The sequence below is a fragment of the Astyanax mexicanus genome, chromosome 3 (genome assembly GCF_023375975.1).
Source record: "Astyanax mexicanus isolate ESR-SI-001 chromosome 3, AstMex3_surface, whole genome shotgun sequence".
NCBI classification, from domain to species: domain Eukaryota; kingdom Metazoa; phylum Chordata; class Actinopteri; order Characiformes; family Acestrorhamphidae; genus Astyanax; species Astyanax mexicanus.
The window spans coordinates 8,645,696-8,672,809 of NC_064410.1; the positions used below are offsets into that span (position 1 = coordinate 8,645,696).

The 27,114-nt window shown below is 41.2% G+C and overlaps 1 protein-coding gene across 3 annotated transcripts; it reads right to left on the reverse strand.

The window, feature by feature from the left end:
- Positions 1-99: 99 nt before the first annotated feature.
- Positions 100-26,940, reverse strand: LOC103037546 (serine/arginine repetitive matrix protein 2). 3 transcript variants are annotated; one of them, XM_049475779.1, is made up of 18 exons: positions 26,633-26,940; positions 23,062-23,186; positions 22,508-22,680; positions 19,705-21,583; positions 19,542-19,626; positions 19,178-19,243; positions 15,217-15,273; positions 14,654-14,722; positions 11,629-11,718; positions 11,393-11,502; positions 10,643-11,060; positions 7,185-7,416; positions 6,966-7,077; positions 4,701-4,860; positions 4,477-4,590; positions 4,089-4,184; positions 3,225-3,406; positions 100-1,705 (listed from the first exon to the last, which is right to left on the reverse strand). In XM_049475779.1, exons 1-17 carry the CDS (start codon positions 26,909-26,911, stop codon positions 3,245-3,247), a joined length of 4,227 nt encoding a protein of 1,408 aa, XP_049331736.1. In that variant the 5' UTR covers positions 26,912-26,940; the 3' UTR covers positions 100-1,705; positions 3,225-3,244. The 3 variants fall into 3 exon arrangements, with proteins under 3 accessions (XP_049331736.1, XP_049331737.1, XP_022518328.2); XM_049475780.1 differs by having other exon boundaries at positions 3,197-3,406; XM_022662607.2 differs by having other exon boundaries at positions 4,098-4,184; positions 26,633-26,938.
- Between the last annotated feature and the right edge of the window lie 174 nt (positions 26,941-27,114).

Sequence of the window (27,114 nt, forward strand, 5' to 3'; positions counted from 1 at the left end):
TTATTAGTTATTATTTTATTTTTATCTTTGCTTATCTGAGAGTGAAACTGAGGCTTTAGTTGGCCAACTGAATGACTGATCGACATCTCTGCACACAAATTAGCCAAATCAGGCTACAAAAATGATGCAACCTGTATTTTATTGATTGCAAAATAATAAGTACTTTAAATATGAAAAAAAAAAACATTTGAAAAAGACACAGTGTTCAGTTTAGGATAAAAACATTGGCTCATTGAAGCAAGGCTGTTTGTTTGTGTGGCACTCGAACAGACAGACAGACGGACGCTGTGCTCGGCTGCAGGTCAGAGAGGTTAGCTGGTATCCGGTGGGCTGCAGCGATCTTCAGGGATCTTGATCCAGTCCTTACTGACCCTCTTATCACCCACAATCTGTCCCCAATATGACTTAGACACACACACACCAACACACACAGGTTTAACCCTTTGCAGTTGCGGTATGCAACTACTATGACTTGTTTAAACACCAGTTTGACATTTTTAGCATCTACAATGAACTAGAGTATCCTCTATCCATCAGCATCAATTAAGAATGATTGGGTATCCACTATGAATCAGTATCGATTATGAATTACCGAGCATCCACCCTGAAAAAGTATCCATTATGAAGGACTGGGTATCCACTCTGAATCAATATTCACTATGAATTACTGAGTAAACACTATGAAAAACACTTGCGGTTCTGTAGTTCTGACATCTTAAAAGTTAGGAAGTGAAGGGAGGACCCCTCCCCACCCACAGGACCAGTACCTCAGACAGAGATTAAGCCTTGTCCTGAACTACACAGCACTGTAAACAGATAACGTCCACTGAAAGCAAAGTGCAGTATGGAATTAGACTCACTTCCAGTCCAGGAAACACGGCCTTACAGTTTAAAGGGTTAAACACAGTATATGAGTCAGCACTGAATGTGTTTACATGCACTTTATAAACCGTCTGTCAGTAATCTAAACTACACCTTTGCATGAATTTGGGGAAACAAATAATGAGAAGATTCAGTCAGACAATAATCTGATTTTTGCAGCAAATAGACTCCCACAATATATATTAGCTAGAAGGTGAAGAATGTTTAAATCCCTCATTTTCAGCATCTTTTTGAAAGCATTTGGATGCCATCTGGAGAGTGCTGTGTTAAACACGGGTTGCGTATTTCTGCTACCATGTTCTGATTTTATTTAAAATCAGATTTTTACACCTTACTGTGATCTAAAAAACAGAGTATGCTTACTTCATTAATAATCTAAATGCAGTAATATGGTGAAGAGACTTATGAGTGCATGTAAACACACTCAGTGAGCGCCATAACAGACACAGACATGTCAACACGCAGACACAGACATGCAGACGCAGACACGCACACCATTTAGTGGATGAGAGCTAACAGGTTAAAACACATCTGCAAGTTCCACTCTTCCACTGTGGCTGCAGATTTCCATGTTTGCCAGTTCTAATAAAATTCCAGATAGAAAAAAAATTTAGTCCTGCTTTCCCATAATCCAGTTCTGATTCAGACTCTCTCTGTGTAAAACACACTATTATAAAAATAAAAACAAAATCACATTGATAAAAGTGCAGAGACAGATTTAAGCGACCCAGTGTATCAGAACAGCTCCGCTGAAGCAGGTCCCCGCTGCTGATTGGCTGACTGGATTGAAATGAAAGGCACATGCTGCTCCTGGCTCCTACCCCTTCAGATAAAACAAACATACAAAAACAAATATACTTAAAAAATTTAAAATTTAAAAACTTGGAAATTGTTCAAAATCCCCAATCCCATCATACCCCCCATCTATTATACCTAACCTATACAATCTACATCGTAATACTTACACCATGACCCCCAATCTAGGGGTGGCCGATATGGCCCTTAAATAATATCACGATATTTCATGGTATTATCGCGATAATGATACTCTTGACGATATGACGAAATACTGAATTAAAAAAAAATATTTCAGGGTATAATATTGTTTACGATATTAAAACATTTTGGCAATATTATTGTGTACGATATGATGGCACACCCCTACCCCAATCCCCAAACTGTTACTCTAAAACCATGATTTATAAACCCCAATCTAAACTGATACCCCAACCCATGACCTCTAAACCCCAATCCCCCATCTGTTACCCAAAACCATGACCAAGAATCCCAATCCCCAAACCGTTACCCCAACCCATGAACTCTACACCAATCCATGACCTATTACCCCCAATCCCCAAACCACGCCTTATAAACCCCAATCCCCACGGCCACTACAAATCATGACCTCTAAACTCCAATCCACAAGCAGTTACCCCAACCCATGACCTCTATACCCCAATCCCCAAACTGTTAGCCCAAACCATGACCTCTAAAACCCAATCCCCAAACTATGACCTCTGAACCCCAAACCCCAATCCCAAAACCTTTACCCCAAACCATGAATTATAAACCCCAATCCTCAAACCGTTACCTCTAAACCCCAATCCCCAAACTGCAACCTCAAACCATGACCTATAACCCAATTCCCAAACCATTACCCCAACCCATGATTTATAATCCCAAACCCCCACTCTTATACCCCAAAGCATGACCTATAACCCCTATCCCCAAATCGTTACCCCAACCCATGTCCGCTAAACCCCAATTCCCGAAGTCACTACAAACCATGACCTCTAAACTCCAATCCCCAAACTGTTACCCCAAACCATGACCTCTAAACCCTTATCCCTAAACCATTACCCCAACCCATGACCTCTAAACCCTTATCCCTAAACCATTACCCCAACCAATGACCTCTAAACCCTTATCCCTAAACCATTACCCCAACCCATGACCTCTAAACCCCAATCCCCAAACTGTTACCCCAAACCATGACCTCTAAACCCTTATCCCTAAACCATTACCCCAACCAATGACCTCTAAACCCTTATCCCTAAACCATTACCCCAACCCATGACCTCTAAACCCCAATCCCCAAACTGTTACCCCAAACCATGACCTCTAAATTCCAATCCCCAAACTGTTACCCCAAATTATGACCTCTAAACCCTTATCCCTAAACCATGATCCAACCCATGACCTCTAAACCCCAATCCCCAAACTGTTACCCCAACCCATGACCTCTAAACCCCAATCCTCAAACTGTTACCCCAAATCATGACCTCTAAATCGTGATCAGAGAGCATTTTTTTACCCGGCCCCCCTTGCAGTTGCTGCAGTACCTGCGAGTGTTCAGTAGGGGTCAGTGCTGCAGGCTGTTGCTGAGCTGCTGACCCTCCTGTAGGGCTGCCATGGCCAGTCTCAGGTGCTCTTTTAGAGCGTGTATCTCCCTCTCACTGCGCTCTTTCATCCCCCGCAGCTCCTCACACACACCCTGATACCGCTCACACACACTCTGCTTCTCCTGCATGGGCACACACACAAACACACAGACATTAATGCACACAATCTGGGAACTTTAACATAAATTAATAAGCTTGACCCCAGTGCCCTAACATCAGTTTCTCTATTTACAGAGCTGAAGGAAAAAAACTGCATCACTACAGGTGAGTTCAGAGGTAGGATTACTTTTAAACACTATTTAAAATCAGACCAGAACACAAAGTATACGTGACAAGAGCACTAACCGGGAACAGGTACAAATACTATCTCAGCATACCTAACTACACTAGTGTTAGCTGACTGGCTAACTAGCAATTAAATTTTTTTTTTTAATTTAGGCTAACATTAGACTTACAAAAAAAAAAAAAAACGTGTCTGTTCTTAATTCCTAAGTGTCTGCATAAGTTTGAAAACTTTTGTGGGGAAACTAACTGTTGGAATTAGACACTGGACATAGAAAATGTTCTTTCATTGAAACATTTGAAACAGAGGGCTACATATGTTACTGCACCAGCAGAGGCTCTAGACCTCTAGTGGCTTTACTTTTGAGAGAGACATTTTGCTGATCATGCTTTATACAGTCATTTGAACAGTGTATAAAGTGCAGAAGTGAAGCAGTCACACTGAGTAGTAAGGAGCCTGTGTGTAATTCTGCATACACACACTCTCTCTCTCTCTCTCTTTTTTTTTACAAACACACACACCTCCCGTACCGTGTTGAGAAACTGCACTTCGTTCCGTAAGCACATGATCTCCTTTTGTAAATACTCCACCTCATTCTGCTTCACCCTCAGCAGCACCTGAACAGACACACACACATACACATTTAAATATTTCTATTACTAACAGGATTCTACAGATACTTCAACATTATTATTATTATTACCCTATAGTATTCACACTCCATTGTAAAAAAAAAAAAAAAAAACTCCAAATTTTTAACCTATTACAATAAGCCAATCCAACAAGACCAATTTACTAGTACTACTATAGTACTATTACTAAGTCTGTATTACTACTACTACTACTACTACTACTACTATTACTGCTAGTAATGAAGGTGAATCTGGACACAAAGTGATGTAGGCTCACCTGTAATTCACAAACTGAATGCTCCTTTTTGTCATTGGCAACCTCCTCTGACCCCTGACCTGTAACAAACGAGCGCATGCGCCGAATCTTCTCAGTTAACCGAGTGTGCAGGTCCTGCAGTAGGGAGAGGGACAGAGCGAGAGGGAGTGTGAGAGTGTGTGTAAAGTAATGATTATGAATGGCACACGCCCGTTTTCAGGAGAAAATTGTAGTTTCTTGCCTACCTGGTTCTCTTTCTTCAGCTGCTCTATCTCTCTCTCCTTCTGGCTGACGTCTCTCTCCCTTTCTCGGCCGAGCAGCTCAGCCCGGTTCAGCTCCACACACTTCTGAGAATACTGCTCCGACAGAACCCCCAGCTCCCGGCCCAGAGACTGCACCTCTATCCTGCACACACACACAAACACAAATCTTAAAATGTGCTCAACTTTTCTACAGTCTGCTAATCACTGTTGCGGGTCTCTCTCTGGACAACATGTCGGGTCTGTATGAACGTTTTTTGAACAGGTTTCATGTTGGTCCTACATATGGATGTCAGTGATAGGTCCCATTAGGGTCCAGTAGGGATTAAACATGGGTTTCAAGTGGCTTGCAAAAGTATTCATACCCCTTGAACATTTTTACATTTGATCACTTTATAAACACTATTTTATTTTATTGCAACCTTTTGAGATGAGTGATAGACCAACACAAAGTAGCACATAACTGTGAACTGAAAGGAAAGTGATACATGGTTTTAAATTTTATTTAATTTAAATCAAATAAAAATCTGAAAAGCCTGGTGAGCAAACGTATTCAGCCCCCATTACTTTACAACCCCTAATAAAATCCAGTGCAATAAACTGCCTTCAGAAGTCACTTAATTAAATAATAGAGTCCAGCTATGTGTAATTTAGTCTCAGTATATATACAGCTGTTCTGTGAAGGCCTCAGGGGTTTCTTAAAGAACATTAGTGAACAAACAGCATTAAAAAGACTAAGAAACTCACCAGACAGGCTAGAGATAAAGATGTGGGGAAGTTTAAAGCAGGGCAAGGTTATAAAAACATATCCCAAGCTTTGAGCATCACAAAGAGCACTGTTCAATCAATCAGCCAAAAATAGAAAAAAGTATTCTACAACTGCAAACCAATAAAGACATAGCCACAGTCCACCCAAACTGACAGATCAAGCAAACAAAGCACTGGTCAGAGAAGCAGCCAAGAGGCCCATGGTCACTCTGGAGGAGCTGCAAAAATCCACAGATCAGTTGGGAAAATCTGTCCACAGGACAACCATAAGTTGTGCACTCCACTAATCTGGCCTATATGAATAAGTGGCAAGACTGGTAGAAAGCCATTGTTGAACGAAACACACAAGAAGTGCCGTTTTGCAGTTTGCCACAAGCAATGTCAGGTTGTGGTTGTAAGGTGCCAAAATTTGAAAAAGTTCAAGGGGTATGAATACTAGGGGTGTGACGAGACACTAATATCACGAGACGAGACACAATACTGGGTCCACAAGAACGAGACGAGACGAGATTTAAAAATAAAATTTTAAAGAAAACATAAAAAATAAAATAAAAAAAGGCTTGAAAAGTAGAGTTTTATTTGACAAAATCATATAACGCAAACTTAACAGACTGGTTTCTCTCACACATTGATTCTATTAGAAATAAGAATAAGAAAAAAAAAATAACAATACAACTTTTCTAGGTCTTATATAGTGCAACAATAAGTGCAAATCACAACCAGTCATATTAAGACTATGGTTTGTGTTTTTTTTTCTCCTAAATCTCTTGTAATTTAACTATGCATAACCATAACCAGTCATATTAAGACTTTGCTTGAAGTGCAAACAGAGACGGAACATTTTTTTTAAATACAGTACAGAGCTAAGGGATTAGTACACCTGCCTATGAAACAGTCACGTGTAGGATTTACTTACAGTATTTATATATGGTTTGTGTCTTGTTGGTCATTCTGTTACTGTTTATTGTTTCCACTGGAGCCAAAATGCAGCCAGACGTACGACTTAAAAGTAGCAGAAGCATCGTCTATGCAAATGCCCAAATTTTCCACTTCTGCTGAGCGCTGCTCTCACTGCTCACCCACCACACTCGCTGCTATCGCTACTGTGTTGCCAGATCCCTCATAAAAAGTCCACACTAAACTGCTTTTTTCCCCTGCGAGACAGGTTTAAGCTTGACGAGAAATATTGTCACGTCTCGCGTCACGAGATCTCGTCACACCCCTAATGAATACGTTTGCAAACCACTGTACATTGCACATGGGGCCTAGATGGGACCCTTGTGGGATTAAGGTGGGCTGGAATGATGGGGCCTATTTAAGAAGCCCAATTGAGTCCCACTAACAACACACATACAAACCTTCTCAAGAGCCCATGCCCACCTGAAGCACCCCAAGCTCATGTTCCACCACACACGCCCCACATAAGCATGTTGACTGGCTCAGTATGTGTGTGTGTGCGCGTGCACGTGTGTAACTACTCACTGTTGCTGGTCTCTAAGTGTGTTTGTGCCCGCTGTGTGTGTTGCCAGGCTTTTGGCTTTCTGCACCTCCCGCTCCAGTTCCTCCTTGTGTGCCTTCTTTAAAGACTCCATAGCTGACACAGACAGACACACACAGGTTATTTCTTCAGTTATCATAGTAGCTTAGTAACATTACTAACTATCATTGGGGGGGTGTGTGTGTGTGTGTCTGTGTTCTCACCGCGTGTCGTGGCCTGTATCTCCTCCTGCAGCAGCCTCTCTTTCTCCCTTTTCAGCTCGCATGACTGCCGCTCGTGTTTCCTCTGCAGCTCCTCCAGTGCCTGCCGGTGGGCACGCTCCATCTGCTCCACACTCACACTGCACACCCCACCGCACACCCCCCCACACACACACACTCCACACACACCCCCGTCACCCTGCACACGCGCCAGCTGCTGCCTCAGAGACGCCACCTGGTGGACAGAGAGAGAGAGGACGAGAGAGGTAAAGCCAACTGACCAAGACTACCAGAACCAAAATAGTAAAAATGAACTACAATGCTAAATGTAGCTAACCAGTGAAGTAAGCTTACACTTCACCAATTAGTTCTAAAATGACAAGGCAAATGTAGCCAATGTAGTACCGTAATTTCCAGACTATTACACCCAATAACTGTAAAATTGTAAATTTTGTACATATACAGGCCGCACCTGACTATGAGGCACACTTTTAATTTAATAGGCTATGTACACAAATAAAGTTACGTACGAGTAAAGTCAGAATTTTACACGAATAAAGTCATAATATTAACAGGAAAAAGTAGATTTATTACTTGGGCTGCAAGTTTATGAAGCTCAGAGGGAAAGGAGCATTTTGCGATCATAATATGTTAAAGGGCTGCTGTGATTACCATCAGTCAGTTACATTTATAACCTGCTGCTGCTTATTAACGCTCTAGTGCTACAGTTAGATAATACAGCGTCCACATTTTGCGAGGCGTCACGACCGGTATCCTAGCCTATATTGCATGTCAGCTTCTGCACCCCTGCAAGATATCGTGGCGAAAGACCGTGTTGGCTTGCGAAGGTGTATAAAGGCTTATAGCAGGGAAATTACGGTAGTATTTGGTACACTGCCAATTTTGCAAGTTTTCTCACCTACAAAGAATAGAATGGTCTTTCATTTTTATCGAAGGTACACTCAACTCTGAGACGCATTGCATGTTTTTTTTGCACAAAATAAGTATTTGATCACCTACCAATCAGCAAGAATTCTGGCTTTTACAGACTTGTTGGATTTTCTTTAAGAAGCTCTTCTAATCTGCATTCATTACCTGTATATAATAACCTGTCCACATGCTCATTTAATCTAGACTCCAACCTCTCCACCATGGCCAAGACCAAAGAGCTGTCTAAGGACACCAGAGACAAAACTGTAGACCTGCACAAGGCTGGGATGGGCTACAGGACATTAGCGAAACTTAGTGAAAAAGCTGTTGGCACAAGTATTAGAAAATGGAAGACACACCATCCCAAATGTAAAGCATGGGATGACTGCACCTTATTGAAGGAAGGATCGATGTAGTCATGTATCACCTACTTTGCTCAGTAAGAGCATTGAAGATAAGGTGTGTCTGATTCTTCCAACAGGACAATGACCTAAAACTCATATACAGGGTAACTAAGGAGTGGCTCTGTAAGAGGCATTTTAAGGTCCTGGAGTAGCCTAGCCAGTCTTCAGACCTGAACTCTATAGAAAATGTTTGAAAAGAGCCGAAACTCAATGTTTCCCAGCAACGGCACTGAAACCTAAAAGATCTGGAGAAGATCTGTGTGGAAGAGTAGGCCTAAATTCACAGAAAAGGTCTGGCCAATATAATTGCAAACAAAATTGTGTACCAGTAATGCTAATTAATTGTTTAAAAATCATATAATGTTATTTTCTTTTTATTTTGTTTCTCACAATTAAATTGTACCCAAGATAAAAATGACAGACTTCATTCTTTGTAGGTGGGAAAATTTGCTAAATTATCAGTGTATCAAGTAGCTAACCAGTGACATATGACTAGCCTAACCACTCTGGTCAGCCAGTATTTACCACCCCACTACTCAAAGCACACACTCACCAAACCACTACGCAAGCAACTATAGGTAACACACACAAACACACACTCACACAGCAGGACACTTTGGTTAAAGGACCTTCATAAAGCTGTAATAACACATTTATAACAGGCTCATATTTCATATTTCTGAGCTACCCTACTAATCTACTATCTGCTTTTTCTGGGATTTGTGTTCCTGGTGTTATCCACTGCTATAGCTGGAATATGACCCTGCCTGCACACTGAACACAATAAAAGCAATGGCGATGAGAATCTGCGTAGTTCAGCAAAACACAGCAACACCTGGCAACACTCTACAGCATTTAGCTAAGAGACCGTGAGCAAATCAAACTGCTAATTGTAGCACTGTGAGCAAGATTAACTCTATTTAACTTTATGCAAATGAACAATGACTATCAGAAATCAGGTTCCCACATTCCCTAAAAATCCCCACTCCACTGATTTTGGTTCCTGCTAGGGCTGCATGATATTGAAAAAGAAAAAAAAAAAAGACATTGCAATAAGTCTTTTTTGCGATATATACTGCAATATTAAAAAATAGATAGATAGCACAGACTTCTATATTTTGCGCCTTTTTAATCCACCGCTTAAATAAATAATCCATTTGTATTGAGCAAAACAAAAAGTAGAAACAAAAGCATATGCTATTGCATGCTCTGCAATATTACTATTGTGTATGCATATATGATGCAAATGATGCTAAAATAATATAGTGTGCAGCCCTAGTTCCAACTGAAGGTTTGTACTTTTCATATGCAAAATAAAATAATACAATTATTCTTCTGTTCAGGATTTGCATCCTGAACAAATTACCATTGTAAACATGTAGCAGTTTGCATGTTGATTTATTTTTTATAATATAAAACTGTATATAAAAGATTGTGAGTAGTTAACGCCCTATATCAGTGCTGTTTGTTTATACTGGTTTGCTCGATGAAGCAACTCAATCATAGACAGTGGCTGTATACTGTCAGTGGTCCAGCATGCTCATCACCTGCTATATCACTATTGTATTGTATCATATTGTGATTGTTATTTGCAATGCTGTACAGATTGTCAAAAACACATTATTAATTTTAAATCATTAGTTTACATGTAAAGGCAGTGGTTTATTGTGCGTTATGTTTAAACCCAACCCATAAGGTAGCAGGACTATACACTGTTTTATAGGTCCCGCTATTCGGATTGGATAGAAAGTCAGCTTTTCTTTTACTCAGATTTAATATGCTATTTTTTTTTTTCACAATTTATTTAAACAGTACATTGCCTTGTTTAGAATACTGTAATATATTGTGATATTTTTTGTCGTACATCCTGTATTGTTTTATGTATCTTATTGCCAAGCTCTTGCTGATGCACAGAGCTCATGTGCACACAGGGTTAGACTGCAATTCAGTAAAATTTTAAGAATTTTTAATTTCTAATTAAAATCATGACATTGTTTTCTGATTCTTACAGTTTTGCAGGTCTTTGATCAAAATGTCCTGGATCATAACACACACACACAAACACACACACACAGATCGATTATTAATTTGCCTTTTTGCAAATTGAGAATCATCTGCACGCTGTACCTCCCTCTGCAGCGCCTCATTGGCCAACGGCCCGGACCGCGTTCCCAGGGCAGGAAGTGACCTCATCTCTTTAAGTGGCAAGCGTTCAAACTCCGCCCATTTTCTCTCAATCTCCTCTTCGATTCGCTTTTGCTCCGAAGCCGTGCCCGGCCCCTTACGCTGCAGCACCGCCTCCCACTGGATGTGTGTGGCGTCTTGGGACCTCTCTTCTTGCCATTGGCCGTGGTCACGAACCTGCCCTTCCCCAGCTTCTCTCTGATTGGCTGGGGCAGGAGAGGGTGTGGCTACGTGAGAGAGCTCGACATAATCGAATCTGCGGTGGGCGGGGTTTGTGTTGGAGGGGGTTTCTGATTGTGAGAGGAGGCGTCGGGATGACGAGTGACGAGAGTTTTCTTTATCACTGCTGCTCTCGGGCAGCCTGGAGAGAGAGAAAAAGAGAGAGAGTGAGAGAAGATACACAAGAGATAAAGATGAGTTAATTTCATAACTGCATTTTCTTTACTATGTGTGTATGTGTGTGTGCGCCGTATTGAGTAATGTGTGGGTCAGAGATCTTGTGCAAATCTAGGTTTGTGGGTAAGTTAAACTATGTGTGGCTGAAGAGAGAGAGGGTGTGTGTGTGTGTGGAGGACTAAGACAAGCAAAAAAACAAAAAATAAATTAATAAAAGCATGTTCCGTATTTAAATATTGCACATTTGTATATTGCATATTTGTTTTTCATCTGTATTATTTAGAGAGTAAGACTGACTGTGTGAGGTCGGGCGAGCTGCTGGGTCGGATACTCTTCTTCAGAACTTCAATCCAGTTCCTCCTGATACCTGCCGTCATGGCAGACAGTGTATACACACCATCCTTCGTCTGAGACAGAGAGAGAGAGAGAGAGAGAGAGAGAGAGAGAGATTTGCTTGTATTTACTAATTCTAATATTTTTTTCTAATATTTTTTTAAATAGTTTTACTTGTGACAGATTTCCTCCATATTCACCTGGATCTGGAACCCATAGTTCCTCTCCACGTCAAACTCGGACACCTTGAGACACGACTTCAGATCAATCTCCCCATCCAGCTCATCTTTCTGCAGTGGAACACAAAAATCACTCAGAATTACAGCCCTGCCCACTATTCAGCACACAATCCCACCCACATTGCTTCTGCAGTTCTGCACACAATCCCACCCATAACCTTATTCCATCACCCATAACCCCACTTTGATTCTACCTACAATTAGGGCTGGGGCGGTATTGATTTTTTATAACCGCGGTAAAAAACTAACGCATCACCGCGATATTGCGGTTAACCGCGAGACCCCAACCCCCCCCCCCCCCCCCCCCAAAAAAAAAAACCCCCCACAAATTTATTGGTAACAAATCTTTATTCTTCAAACCATACAGCCTACATACAACCTCTACATAAACCATAAATACAGCATAACAAGTGAACATATGCTGCCTGTATAATTCGTCATTGTACAGCTAACCTGTCTTTTTCCGCGCAGACTTTTTGAAGGAGGAGCTTGTCCGCCTCCCCCTTCTCCATCCATAGATCTATTTTAGGGCTGGCCCAATAGCGGTTTTGAGCTCAGGATATTCGGCAGTAATTGGTAGCGAATATTCTAATATTCGTTTTAAAAAAAAAGACGAATTAATCCACAGAAAAATTTTCCACTGACCCCCGGCCCCGAAAAAAATATATTTCTCACCCCTTTCCTCGGGCCGTTCGGGCTCAAGGCTCAAGAAGTCTGTGATAGGCGTCTGTTTTTTTTTTTATTCACACTCTTCTTATTTCTCATTAAATATCTACTAGATACAGATTATATCTGTACAGTATCATTTATTTCACTTCCCTCCTGAATATTTGGAGTGCATTATGTCTCCTTATGTTGTGTAGTTATGTAGTTTTCACCCCAGAATTTCTGCTGCCTCACACCAGGCTTCGGCTGCATCGCAGGGCAGGAGCGCAGCTGCGTTACGGCTATTTCGTTTGAATTGTGCAGTGCAGAGTATTACAGATTTTGTATTTTTGCACTTGGGCTATTAGCTCAATATTAAATATTTCGTTTGTTTATAAATTATTTTATATTCTTAAACCATGTTAAATTATATTCGATTGGAGGAAATTAATTCAGACATCATTTCTTTTTTGTCCCGTTACCGTTCCGCAAAAAAATCCTTCTTTTAATCCCGCATCAGCCCGCCACATACACAGTTTTGCCGCACCTGCCCCGCGGTCCTAAATAAATTTAATAAATTACATTTAGTGCTTAAAATTAAAAAAACATATTTATTAAAACCGCGCTGAATAGTGCGGTCACGTTTCTTACCACATTACAAAAAAAAATCGGTGTGTGTGTGCGCGTGTCGGTCCATTCTCCGCTCCTTTTTTGTGCTTAGGGTTTTTTTGTTGCGTGCATGAGAATCACTGCGTGATTATTACAATTTTCTTAACTATTTATTAATGTGCTCCCACATCCTCTGGATTGATTAAACTCCTGTTCCCGCCAATAACAATTCAGTTCTGTCTGTGCCGCAAGATATCCTGACGGGACCCGCGTCATATAATATGTTGATTAAAATGTCGTGACGTTAAGAAATCGGCTCGCAAGAGACAACCGACCAAAAAAAAAGACATTAGTTCCATTTTAAAATAATAGAAACCTGTCCTTTATGTTTGACAATTTTTGTTTCACTTTACTTGTCCTTACTCATCTGAAGTTTATTTATCTGAACTGAGTTTTATATGGTTATATTTGTAGCGGTTCTGAACTCAGTTCCGCGTGCTGTGAAAGAGACAAGGCGCAGCGCATTTTACCTCAGACTTGGTCAGATAACAACATTTCAGTAAAGATGGTGGTTATAGTTTTATATCATTGCTTTGCTGTTTGAACTACACTTCAACCAACCTTACTATTTTTACCAAGACTGAGGCGCAATGCCGCGCGTTCTCCGCGGTGCTCACGCAGAACAGCCAGCAGCCAGACAATGAATTAATATATTTTACTTTCTCAAAATGTGACCACGGAACACCTTACATGGCTCTATGGTTTACCTTGAGGTGGGTGAATTAGTTTGATGTGTTGGCGAGAGGTGCAGACACCACTTTCCGGCAAATCTTGCAGATGATTCTCTTCTGTTCTGAGTCTTTTTCTTCCTTTTTTCTCAACTTACTGAGCCTGCCCTGTAGCTTCCATTTCCGAGCCAATATTAGTGCTGCTAATCTTCACTCTCTTCAGCAGCCTCAATGGAGACGAAGTGAGCAGGAGACTCCAGAGCTGTTCTGACCTCAATGAGTACCACGCACCGCGTTTTGCTTAACCCATTCGCTGCCGCGCCAGTGCAGCGGCAGCACAGATAAATGACAAAAAATTTTATATTCGATATTATGAATTTTGAGATCGTTTGACACCAATATCTATCGCGATCAAAATATATTTGATATATTGCACAGCCCTATAGTGTAGGACTTACACTTGACATATTAATACTGAATTCACCACAGTTGTGCTTATATGGAGCATTTTACTACCGCTCAAAACGCAGTCAATCAGATTTGACAGCCATAAAAAATGCGGTAATGACGGTAATGAGCTCATCACCGCGGTGACGTCCCATAACCGCGGTATTGCGGTAATAAAATTATCGTCACAGCCCTACCTACAATCCTGCCCCTAATCCACCCACAAATCCTCAACCCCAATTCTGACTCTAATCCTGCCCTGCCCTCAATTCTACAATCAACCCTGCCCCGCTCCCTACCCTAATCTCACCCTGATTCCACCTAAAAATCCCACCCACAATCCCGCTTTCATTTCAATTCTGCCTACAACCCCACCTTGATTTTATCCAAAAATTCCCCATACAACCCTCTCTCATTTTCAAACACAATGTAGCCACAATCCTGTCTTCAATTCTTATAATTTCCTATCATAAGTGGACACAGATAAACAAAAAAAGGTGGACAATTATCAGAGCTGTTGAGAGATGAGAATGCCAAAACAGCAAGCGACCACTCACCTCCTCTGCTCCAGAATCTCTATAATACTTCAGTCCAGCATCCGTCAGCACAAACCAGTGCTTTTTCCACTGTACAAACACATACAGGAAAAGATAAACAAACAGAACTCACCTTTTTTTGGTATCAACAAAAAATGTTGGGACAATATGGAAAAAGTGATTAAAAAAAGCACATTGTTTAACATTTCCTTTGACTTTTCATTAATTAAAAGTAAAAAAAAAAAAAAAAAAAAAAATATATATATATATATATATATATATATATATATATATATATATATATATATATATATCAGCTCTGTAATTGATTGATTACAAACACCATGGGCAGGGTCCTTCATACTGTTCATATCAATATTGAAATTATTTCGCAAAATTAAGAAATATAATGTGATGTAAATTTTGGTCATATTGAACAGTTCCAGTCTCTACTTTCTCTCATTTGGTGTGGCATTATCATTATTATAAATCACTTTCCTTACAATGTAACACAACCAGAAACACACACACACACATTTAGAGAAAAAGATAAACTGATAGAGCAGAAAACTGGAATGTCGTACCTCTCCACTTCTGTCCTGTTTTGACATCCATCCTTTCTTAAAGTTCAGCAGATCAGGCTGCAGAGAGAAAGAGTTTATTCCTGTTAATAAACTCACTACCCACCAAATTCACACACAAACACCTCTTAAAACACACACAAACAGACACTGAGTGATCAGTAAGGACCTGATCGTGGAATAAGATTAGGAAGCTTCAAGCTGACTGCATTCCTACACGCCCGCACGCACACACACACACACACTTTTCTAACTCTCTCAAACATGCTACTCTCGCTTCAACATGCCACTCCACACACTGCTCTCCCCACTCACTCACTCAGTACATGAATACAGTGGAAAACTAGAACAGTGAAATGGTAAAACAGAGAAAGCGTGGAACAGCAGAGCGTTAGACTATTACAGCGGTTCTGGTTCTGCTGTGTTCAGTGTGTTCAGCTCTGAGGGGTTTAAATGTGCATCTTAAGCTTCATGTGACTCAGAATCAGCTGCTGGTAAACACAGTCTAACTCTAGAATACACAGCCTAATTCTGTCAGACATGGCTTGATATAAACAAATCTGCCCTAAGTCTCATACACATATCCCAAACCTTAATCAACCTGGCCCAAGTCTAGTAAACACATCCAAGCTTTAGAACACACAACCTAACCCTGACAAACATGGCCCAACCCTAGTACACAAATCCACAGCTTGACCCTAGCAAAAGCAGCCCAAGTCTGGCAAACATGGCCCAAGCCTGGCAAACAGGGCTTGGCCCTAGAAAAAGTGGCCCAACTTTGGCACACACAGCTCAACAGGTACAGGTAGTCCAATCTTGTAAAACATGGTCTAACTCAAGTATGCAAATCCTTGCTATGGCAAAAGCAATCTAAGCCATGCATACAGGCCAAACTGCCTAATGCTGGCAAGCGTAAACTAAAACTTATAAACACAACCTAATGCTTGCAATCATGGCCTAACCCTTGCAAATTTGGACCAACACTAGCAATTGCAGCCCAACCCTGGCAAACACCATAACCTAACTCTGGTAAACACTGCCTTATTCTGGACAACACAGACTAATACAGATAAACGTGGCCCCATCAAAAGTGGTCTACGATGTACATAGCTTAAATGGTACAAGGGTATCCCAACCCTTGTAAACATGGTAACAACCAAACACTCTTAAACACCACCAAATGCTTGCAATCACAGCATAACTATGGCTGGGTATCAACAGTGATTTTCTGTTTTGATACTGATTTCACTTCGATTTGATTTCTATCAATTTTTTAAGGGATATTTAAATTTTTATTTTGTAATTGTACAAGGAAAATGCAACCAACCATTATTTAAAAAAAATCTGTTAGTAGTTGAGCTTCAAACAACTGAACAACTGATGTGCAGGCCAGATCTTGTTGCATTAAAAAAAATATTAAGATTGTGGATTAAAGATGTATACACACAGGGGAAAAACATGCTCATTTTAAAGATAAAGTTCAGGTTTAATACTGTATAATTTGAATAAAGATTAAGTTTAAAACCACCCCCAGGCCTAACCCTGGCAACACAGACCAACCAATGTAGTCTAATGTAGTTTAACCACGGTATGGTGGCTGATATGGCACAATATGTCAGAGTATTATTATTGTTGCTCGCGATATTTAAAAATACGCAATACGGCACAAAAATGCAATATGGCACACCCCTAGACCTGACCCTGGCAAATACAGTCTAATTCTGGCAAATGTAATGCAACTCTTGCAAACACAGTAAAACTTAAGTAGGCACAACCTAACTTTGGTGAACTATGCTAAAGCCACATTTAACAACGCTAGGCTTAATTTATGTGTACTTAGCAGCATTGGAACATGTTTCACAGTGTTAGGAACAATGTCTCTAATACAAAGAATTTGAATATAGAATATCCATCTACCTTGCCATTTTATTAGAAATGCTACCAGTTACTGACACCAATACTTGTCTTACTAATCATGCCCACCCATAATAGAAAAAAATATAGATAGTAATAGATACTTGTATCACCCATTCCCAACCTAAAGACCACCAATAGAGAATGGAAAGGAAAGACCACAGAAACCACTTAGTGGGGATGGAGGGGGGGGGGGTGTTGTTTGCTTTGACCTTACACACACATACTAGTGTGAATTGGGGAGGGTGTGTGTGTGTTTTACATTTTTGTGTGACTGTATTTAACTGCTGATGTGGTCCATCTAATCATAATGTAGCTCTGACCGTACATACACAGTCAGATGGGTTTATTAAAGTGGTCTATATGGTTTCCTGTTAAAACTTCCCATTCCACCTTAAATGGTGCAGCAGTTTTAATGCAGAATTTAAGGTGGAATGGAGAGTTGGAATTAGACAACGATCAACACTGCTGGCTTATCTAGCATTCTGTCTAAGGCCTGTACACACACGACCAGGACAAAACGAAACACACACACACACAAGCCAGGAGTGAATGCAGACACACCCTCACACACACATACTCCAACTGAACGTTTTCTAATTGTCTCGAGAAACTTACCGTCATGTTGTTTACCGGCCGGTCAGAATCAGCAGAGCCACCGATATAATCGATCACTGATCCATTAGTGACGTTTCCTAATCCGCGCGCTGCACTAGTTACCTGTTGCTGTGCGCGAGCGAGCTGAAGCTAAGTAGGGAGGATAGGGCGCAGCTATACCGGAATAAACACACACACTCTGTCTCTCTCTCTTACACGCACGCACACGCGCACACCCTAACTTCACACACTCAGTTCACACGCTCACACTCTCGCACTGCGGGTTAGGCGGTTCTGCAGATCCGACTAAACTTTAACTTCACCGTGTCACAACTTCCAGCTCGAGCAGCTTCCTGGGCGGATCCCTTCAGCAAACATCTACAGCAACCTATCACAATACACCAACATCTACTCAGAATAGACCAACAGCCAATCAGAATAGACCAACAGCCAATCAGAATATATACAATATTGCAAGCAGACAATACGAAAAAAACAACAGCCAATATGTCTGTTGTCTAGAACACTAGACATATTCATATAAGCTAAATGCAAGAGACCAACAGCCAGTCATTACATGAGAAATATTTATAGCAGCCAATGAGAAAACACCAACAGCCAATCAAAATATATGAAATATTCCTAATAGCCAAGCAGAAAACCAACAGCCAAACAAAACAACCAATCAAAACACTAGACACCTTCATATCAGCCAAATCAGAGGAGACCAACGGCCAATCATTACATTAGAAATATTAATAACAGACATAAGAAAAAAACAGCCAATCATTAAATCAATCAGAACAATAGGCACATTCATATCAGCCAGATCAGAAGAGTCCAACACATCACATAAAATATCTCTCTCTCTCTCTCTCTCTCTCTCTCTCTCTATCTCTCTCTCTCTCTCTCTCTCTCTCTCTCTCTCTCTCTCTCTATATATATATATATATATATATATATATATATATATATATATATATATATATATACATACACACACACATCAGAAACATTTATAACACCCAAACAGAAAACACCAACAGCCAATCAGAACACTAGACATTTTTATATCAGCCAATTAGAAAATACAACTAACCAGTTAAAACATCAGAAATATGCAAACACTACCTGCAAATCAGAACATCCAAAATATTCATAGCAGCTAATCTTAACATCTGAAATAGTTATAATAGACAACTGGAACTTTAATAACTAGTCAAAACATCAGGAATATCCCTAAAATGGTATTAGAACTTAAGAATCGTCCCTGACACATTAGTAATATTATTGAAAGCCATTCAGAATATCAAACATATTCCTAAAAAACATGTGTGGCAAGATGCACATTTTTCTATTAACAGGTGACCACATATGCAGTGTTTGGTTTGATAGAGAGAGACAGAGAGAGAGAGAGAGAGAGAGAGACAGAGAGAGATAAAGGACCACATGCCTGGTCAGGGGTCTCATCCTCGGCCTGGTCCACACTGGAGGAGAAATATACAGACGGCCGGCTGCCCTGCAAACCAGCAAAACCAGTACCAATAATATATACTCCTTAGATGGCTTAATTAAAGTGATATTTCACTAAAAAATATAGCTCCTCAATTCTCCTCATAGTATATACAATAAAGTTGAATAACCAAGACATCTTCAGTACATCTTCAGTTTTACACTAGAGCTATAAGGCTAATGTAGATAACAACCAAATGGAAGCTTATAACAAAGTAGTTACTACTTACTACACTTGACGTGAACTATACCCGGGTTATCACCTTAAGTGATCAATGAACCAGGGAGGACATTAGGTGCATTACCTGTGTGTGGTGTGCAGAGGTTGGAGCTCCTTTCTGGTCCCCTGACTCATCCCAGGCTTTGTGGACAACTTTACTGTGGGAGTGGCTGAGAAAGGGTACACATTACATAGACAGTTAATTTTGTAAACTGTACACAGTGTGGTCATAAATTTATGTTATTTACCTGGCAGGTTTGTACAGCAATGGTTCATCTCTGGTTCTGCTATCTAGTTTCTCCAACCGGCCTGGCCCCTCCTTCTGGAAGACAGTTTTGACCTTTGGAAGGTCAGCCATGATCGCATACTCCTCACGGTCCAGACCGGACGAGCCAGCTGATCGTTGCCCTGACTCAAATGAGTCCATTGAACTCTGGGAGGAAGTGTGCCTATGCATCTGAGGAGAGGGGCTTCTATTCCGATTAGAGGACCTCCTAGGTTCAGGAGAGAGGCTGTGAACCTCTTGGCTCTGTTGATTGCGACTGCTACTTCTGCTTACTGACCGAGTGTTGTCCCAGGCAACATGGGCCTGTTTCTGAGAGTAGCTGACTGACTTGTTCTCACTGCTTTTCCGGGGTGGGGATGAGCTACGAGACATTGGTTGGCTGTGGAGGGAGTAGGTGGAACCTCGCCATGATTCTGTACTGCTATTAGCTGATGTTCTCACATAAGAGGATGAATCAGCTCTAGTCTTGTGCAGGGGAGACTGTCCTGTGGGCTCATGCCTCGATTTCAAAGGAGAGGAACTTCTAGGGTCTTGGCTTCTTCTACAATTACTTGTCTCAGATTTGCGAAGAAGAGGTTGATTAGGTGTTTCAAATCCCCGTCTTGAAGGGGAAGGGCTGCGGTTGTCAAGCCTACTGCTATACGAATTTCGAGTTGCTTCGGATTTGCGGAGCACTGACTGGGGTGGGGCATCATAGCTCCTTCTTGAGGGGGAAGAGTGTCGACTGTCACGACTGTGGCTGCGAGTGGAGCTGTTGATCTCAGATTTGCGCATCTGGTTGGTTGACTCAAAGTTCCTCCTTGAGAGGGAGGAGCTAGTACTGTTATAATCCCTCCTACTTAGCATTTGACTTGATTCTGATTTGCTTGGTGCACCATAGCCCTTCCTGACAGGAGAGGCACTGCGCCGACCCTCAACCACCTTGTGCAGACTTGACTGACTAGCATCATAGCCTCTTCTTGGTGGGGAGGAGCTACGACTTTCACGACCATGGTTCTTTAAAGAGTTGTTTGTTTCACTCTTGTGAATAAGTGACTGACCTGGAGAGTCACTATTCTTCCACCTTGATGAGATATTCTGAGAGTTACCACTGTATCCACTGTTAGTCACCTCTGGCTTGCGTAACCCAGATCTTAGATCAGCATAGGAGTTGGATACAGATTTAGCAATGCTACTGGCAGTACCCACAGAGCTGGCAAAGGACCTGAAGTTCTTCTGCAGGCCTGCAGACTCAGATTGGCGGCTATAGGAACTCTGAGTGGGGCTTCTAGATCTCTGTTCATGCTTTTGAGACCCAAATCCCCCACTTGTCCCAAACCCTCCAGATGCCCCAAACCCTCGAGAAGAAAAAGAGGAGACTGACTCAGTCGGTTTGAAGGGGGAGGCATTTCGGGCAGGAGAGGAGGAGCGAGAGATACTAGAGCTTTGCCTGGAGGAATAAATGTTTCCAGACTGTTGGTAGGAGGACGAGTGGGATGTCCGTAACCCTCTCCTGCTGGATGTGGCCAGCGATTCAGCTTGTTTGAAGGGTGTGGGACTCGGTGACCTGGGGCCCACTTGAGCCTCCACCTCGATACTCAGGTCCACAGGATCTGGAGGGTAGCTTTCGATAACTTCCAGGTCTTGGTTTTGAACCTCAGTGGTTCTCCTGTAGGAAGGGACGCCCAAGTCAGGGTTACGGAATGGGATAGTGGCTTTGGGTTCTGGAGTGCGGTTGCTGGGCAGAGGGTGGCCACGTTCAGAATGTCGATGGGGTGGTGGAGGGCTTGAGGCTCGAGTACCTGCTGCTCGGCCCAGAGAGAAATATCCACTCTCTCTGTCCCGGTCTGCCTTTGAACCCACTGCGGAGACAGAGACGGATTAGAGTAACCAGAATCAGTTTGCAAATAATTCCACAAGCACTTTAATAACCAGATGATGCCAATGCAGACCACAGGAACTCGCAGATGGATTACACTTCTGTTTAGGCCAAGTCTGAGCATTGGAACCAGGTAATTAAAAGCAAATGAGTGCTGTTATCAGAAGCTTGCATACTACAAAACATTAAAAAAAATTCTCAATGATGTTGTGGCAAAAAACTAGTCACCTTTAATTACCACCACCTTACACGCAGGTCTAGTAACTTTAATCGTCAAGGTCTTGCAGCATCATTATGATTTACTATTAGTAGACCAGGGGTTCTTAAAGATTTGACCTCTGCTTTCATGATGAACTGTATGGACAAGGTTGTGTACAAGCAGTTAATAAGCAGATCTCATCTGCATGTGGGTCATCTGAATACAAGCTTCAGTGTAAGACACTTGAAACACACATGACCTTTCTGTACAAAGACCTTAACATGGTCAGTTTAGCAAATTCACTTACATTTGAATATTTACCAAGAGGTAAACAGTAGAGAATGTAAACAGAATGCAGTCATTCCTCATGCTAATAACTTATATTTCAAAAGTCATAGAGTTTAAGAAGCTATAAAATGCTGTAATAGACATTTCAATGACTGGGAGGACTATTATAGACTTGCTGACTGAGAAAAAAGTGAACTAACTGAGCCAGTGCTGGGACTGTTACCAAACCCCTTCTTGAACCAAACATTTGTCAGTCAAGTCCTCATTTTATTCCTGTCAGACGAGGGGTGGCACAAAGTAACCCAGCACCAAGGAGCACTGAGGAACACCCAGAAGAATCATTAGCATCATGTAAACAACACCCGCGCTTCGTCACCCTGTAACTGGATCCAATGAAGTGCGGTTTGGAGCCTCCCTTACCATGAGAGTGTAAAGAATGGCGTCCAAAGCTGTCGCGGCTCCGTGCCTCCTCCATCCATGCCCGGGGGTTTGCACGATGGGACGAAGAATCTAAACGCGTCATCTTGTGGCAGCGAAAGGGGCGAAAATCTTCGTCTGGAGTCACGGAACCACTGGAGTCGTCCTCAGATTGACTGCAGTAAGAAAGTGTGTAAAACAACCTGCATTCAAACTGTTCCACAAGTACTGATACACAAAACTAAGCCTCAGGTAGAACACAAGCCGGTTCTGGGTGTTACAGGACCAAAAACCCACATTATAGTGTCCCAATACCAGAATTCTGATACCAAAAATGTATTAAGACTGCTTTTAGGACAGTTCTGAACAACCAAGCAAGCACAGAACCATAAACATTTAAATGATTATTTGAACTGTTTATGAATGGTTCTAAACATCTGGATTTAATAAGCAAAAGAATCTTTAGATAACCCTTTACTAAAGTTTTGACACCAAACAAGTGATTCAAATATACATACGCACTAATGAAAACATGCCATTCGACAGAAGAACCCTACCTGTCAGAGCTGTGGTGGTGGTCTCTGTCGCACAGGTAAAGGTCACAGCCGGGGCTAAGTATGCAGAGAGATTCTGCACTCACATCTCCACAGCTGCTCACCACCGACCCCTCATCAGACTCCTCCTGATAGGCCAGAAAAACATAGCTAGCCAATCACAGAACAGAGCAGGTCACCATGGCAGCCAGTGGCGTTGCTGCGTGCGGATCAGGGTGCCTGGCTGAGGAGGAATGCTCACCTGAGCCTCGCCGTGACGTACCCTGACGCAACTGCGGCTTTACCGTTTGAGTGACAGTCCAGCACACCCAGTACGACCATCCCAGTACAAAAAACCCAGTACACTCAGCCCAGTACAACCAACCCAGCACCCCCAGCACTCCAAGCCCAGCACCTCCAGCCCAGACAAGATGCTGACCAACTCGCTCCGCTCAACTCCACTCAGATCGGTTGTGATCAGACTGCTACACTGTCAGTTGTCAGTCTCTTTCTCTCTCTGCAGTTTACACTCTATTGGTGTGTGTGTGTGTGTGTGTGTGTGTGTTGGGCTGGGTTTGTGTTACACTGCTGAAACTATACCTGGGCTCTGCTTCCCTTCATCATTATTTTATCTCTGCGCTCTCTCTCTCTCTCTCTCTCTCTCTCTTAGTCTCTATTTCTTTATTCTCTCTTAGTCTCTCTCATTATTCTTTGCTAGTCTTTTTCTCTCTTTTAGTCTCTCTATTTTTTTTTAAAGTATCCCTCTCTCTATTCTCCCTCCATCCATCTCTATGCCAGTCTCATTCTCTCTCTTTTTATCCTCACTTAGTCTCTCTTTCTATTTTCTTTAGTCTCTCTCTATTTACTCTAACCTAATCTCACTCTCTCATTATTCAAAACATTATTCAATCTCTATTGTCTTTTAGTCTCTCACCCCCTTCTTTCTCACACTCTCTTTCTTTCTCTTACCCTCTCTATTCACATATCTATAGTAAGGTTAACGGGGTATATCACACACAGTACTGCCAAAGCATCACCATCATCACTGTCATCATCGCCATCACTATTGTCATCAGAACTACAGGAAAGAACAAGCATAACTTCATGGGTTTAAGGAATATTATTCTCTTGCTTCATAAATGCTTTTATACTACCTGTAATTCCCAAAAGAGCACCAAGCGATATAGTTAATAATATGCATTGTCAGCACACATACACCCACACACACAATAAATAATTAATTGTTAAACATGTAATATTGAGTTGTAAATCAGCTGAGTTTATGTTAGCAAGTGTGAGAATAACCTAATTATCTGCTCAAAGTTCAGCTGCTGAGCAGAGCCCCCAGACACGCCTTCCAACAAACCTGCAGCTGGACCTGACACCTTCCATTTGACCCGGACACTAAAGGACACACCTCCCGTGGTGTTTGGGCTAAAGGCTTCAGGTGACTGTCATGCTGAGAAGTGTGGGTTCTTGAGGTGGTTTACTTTAGGGAGGTTTCAGTAATTTGGCAGAGTTCCTGCATTATTACCAGTCTCTCTGTCCCTTCCACTGAGGAGCACTGCCACAGCACAATACTAGAGAAATCACTACATAAGAGAATATACATCTCCCTCTTGAGAGTGTGCTCCAAGTTTGTCAGACCACCAGAGGGAGCTCCTGGATGAGTTCGGAATGAATGAGTTGAAATGAAGCATTTCAGATTACTATAGAAAATATTTATTTATACATGTTTATATTTTAGTTTTTGAGTCATTTATCTCCATTCACTCCCATTCATTGAGAACTCACTCTAGTGATTTGCAATCAACTTCTGACAAAAACAGAGTAGGAAGTAGGAAGTGGATTAGGTGCTTCATAAACCGGTTCTGATACTAACATCCACATGCTGCACCACCAGGGAGGTTTAAGCTGATGTGCAGGTCCTGCTGTTCACCATACTGCTTGCTGTTTGGATCATAAGACCAATGAACTGTTTTCCTGTGTCCAAGCAGGCAGACATTTGCTTTTTAACACCACCACACAATGGTCAGCGTAGTGAGGTTACAAAGCTCATAAATATGATTATCTGTTCCAATAATATTAAAAGGGTTTTGTCTTAACTGCTCTGTGTTGCCAATGAAACGGCCAAATGCTGCCACAGAAAAAAATATTTAAAATATAGTTCAAAGAATGCATTAGCTGTCCGTGGCCTTCTTATAGCTCTTCAGATTTGGTGAAATCTGAACTTTTACTTTTTTCCCCGTTCACTTTTTTTGGCTGTGTGAACATAGCCTACGAGTTGTTGACAGTTCCAGATATTGAACATGCTTTACATTTAAATAGGGCATAAGGGACATTTGTGATCACTCTAATTATATCTTTCATACATAAGGACAATGCCAATAACCCAAGGCTTCTCCCGGTGACCTATGGTTTAAAAATCAAGGCTTAAGTCATGTAGTGGCATAACACATTTTCCAATACCTGTTTTTTGGAGCTCTTTCAAAATCACTGACAAGTTCAAGTTCAAGGTCCTCCTTCAGTTATGCAGGTTGTGGTTGTGGGGTATGCTGGGTATGTGTACATGTATGTGATTAAATGTTTCAGTAAGTGTTGTAGGTGTGCATTATGCCCTCAGGTGTCACCTGTAATTTACTGCGGTTTGAATCAGCTGCTTTTTATACATGAATCGACTCAAATGTGTAATGTTTCATTTGCTCAGCTTTACAGTAAAAAGAGTCAATGATTTCAAATCGTATATTATACCCGGGGCAACAACACAAACCACAACTATATATGGCCCATAGAATTGCAGGTACAAGTATGGAAATATTTGATTCCACAAAATTAATACAAATAAAATGTGAGATCACACCAACAGATCTGATACAGCTGGTTTATCATCAATATTTTACCACAATCTTGATGTTTCCCCAACAGAGGCATTTTTGACATTACTTTTATTTGAACTATTTGAAGATTTTATGCAGTTTTATATTAGATGTAACAGAGTTGACCAGAAGACAAACATAAGATACATGTTTTAATTACTGAAATTACATTTTCTACCGAAAATAGATGCTAGTGGACTTTAAAACTGTTCATAGAGTAAAATAAATGTATATTCTGAATGTATATTTACAGTAAATGTATAAATTGTATACATAAGGAGGGGTCAATAATGGAATCAATAAACAGTCAATAATGTGAGGAAATTTAGGTTATATGAGTAATAAAAATTTCTCACTCTTGAAAAGGTAGTTATTTTCTTCTTAACCTGTTTAAAGAACAAAACTTCAGCTGCAAATATTTCCTAGATGTCCCCAGTTAGAACATGGATTAGTTCAATTTCACCAACATTTTGCCTGATTTAACATCAACACTAATTTACCAAACCAGGTGCTTGATAATAACTATACATAAACCCAGACTTCCATGAGGGCAGATATTGAAATTGTTTAATTAACAACAAAAACAATGGTTTGATTGAGCAAATTAACAATTACTTCCCAGACAAGGAGTTCTGTGTTTTTGCAAACTAATCGTGTACAGACATGAATAAATTATATATTTCTGTATATAATTATAGTTACTGCAGTTTAGCACTTACCTTGTTGCTTGTGTCTCTCTCCTCGTCAGTGGGTTTCTGGGACGAGATGTTGCCGCTGCTCTCCACAGTGGGGTTCACCTCTCTCTCATGTGTTTCTGCAGGTGTGTGAGTTGTGTGTGCAGGTGTTTGAGGTGTGTGTGTAGGTGTGTGTGCTGGTGTGTGAGGGGTGTGTGCAGGTGTGTGTGCGTGTTTGAGACGCAGGCAGTCGTGACAGCGGGACGAATTGAAGATGTTTGGCTGAAACTTGGGGCACACAAGGTCGTCACCGCTGAAGGGCATTGTGGGTAATCAGACTCATCACACACTGTGGGAAGTCACACACATATTAATTAGCTAATTAATATGCCAATTAATATGCCACAGATAATATATTTATTGTTTATATTTATTGCAGTAATTCTGCTAGAGTTATAGAAAATCAGTCTGCTCCACTTTTCGGACTAAACATTAGCAGTTAGCTTGAGGTTCGGTTAAATAAGCTA

Coding starts and splice junctions, on each gene's coding strand:
- LOC103037546 (XM_049475779.1), bottom strand. CDS start 26,911: ATGCCCTTCAGCGGTGACGACCTTGTGTGCCCCAAGTTTCAGCCAAAC. Junction 22,681..23,061: donor CACCACCACAGCTCTGACAG/GTAGGGTTCTTC, acceptor TTCTTACTGCAG/TCAATCTGAGGACGACTCCA. Junction 14,723..15,216: donor AACAGGACAGAAGTGGAGAG/GTACGACATTCC, acceptor GTGTTTGTACAG/TGGAAAAAGCACTGGTTTGT.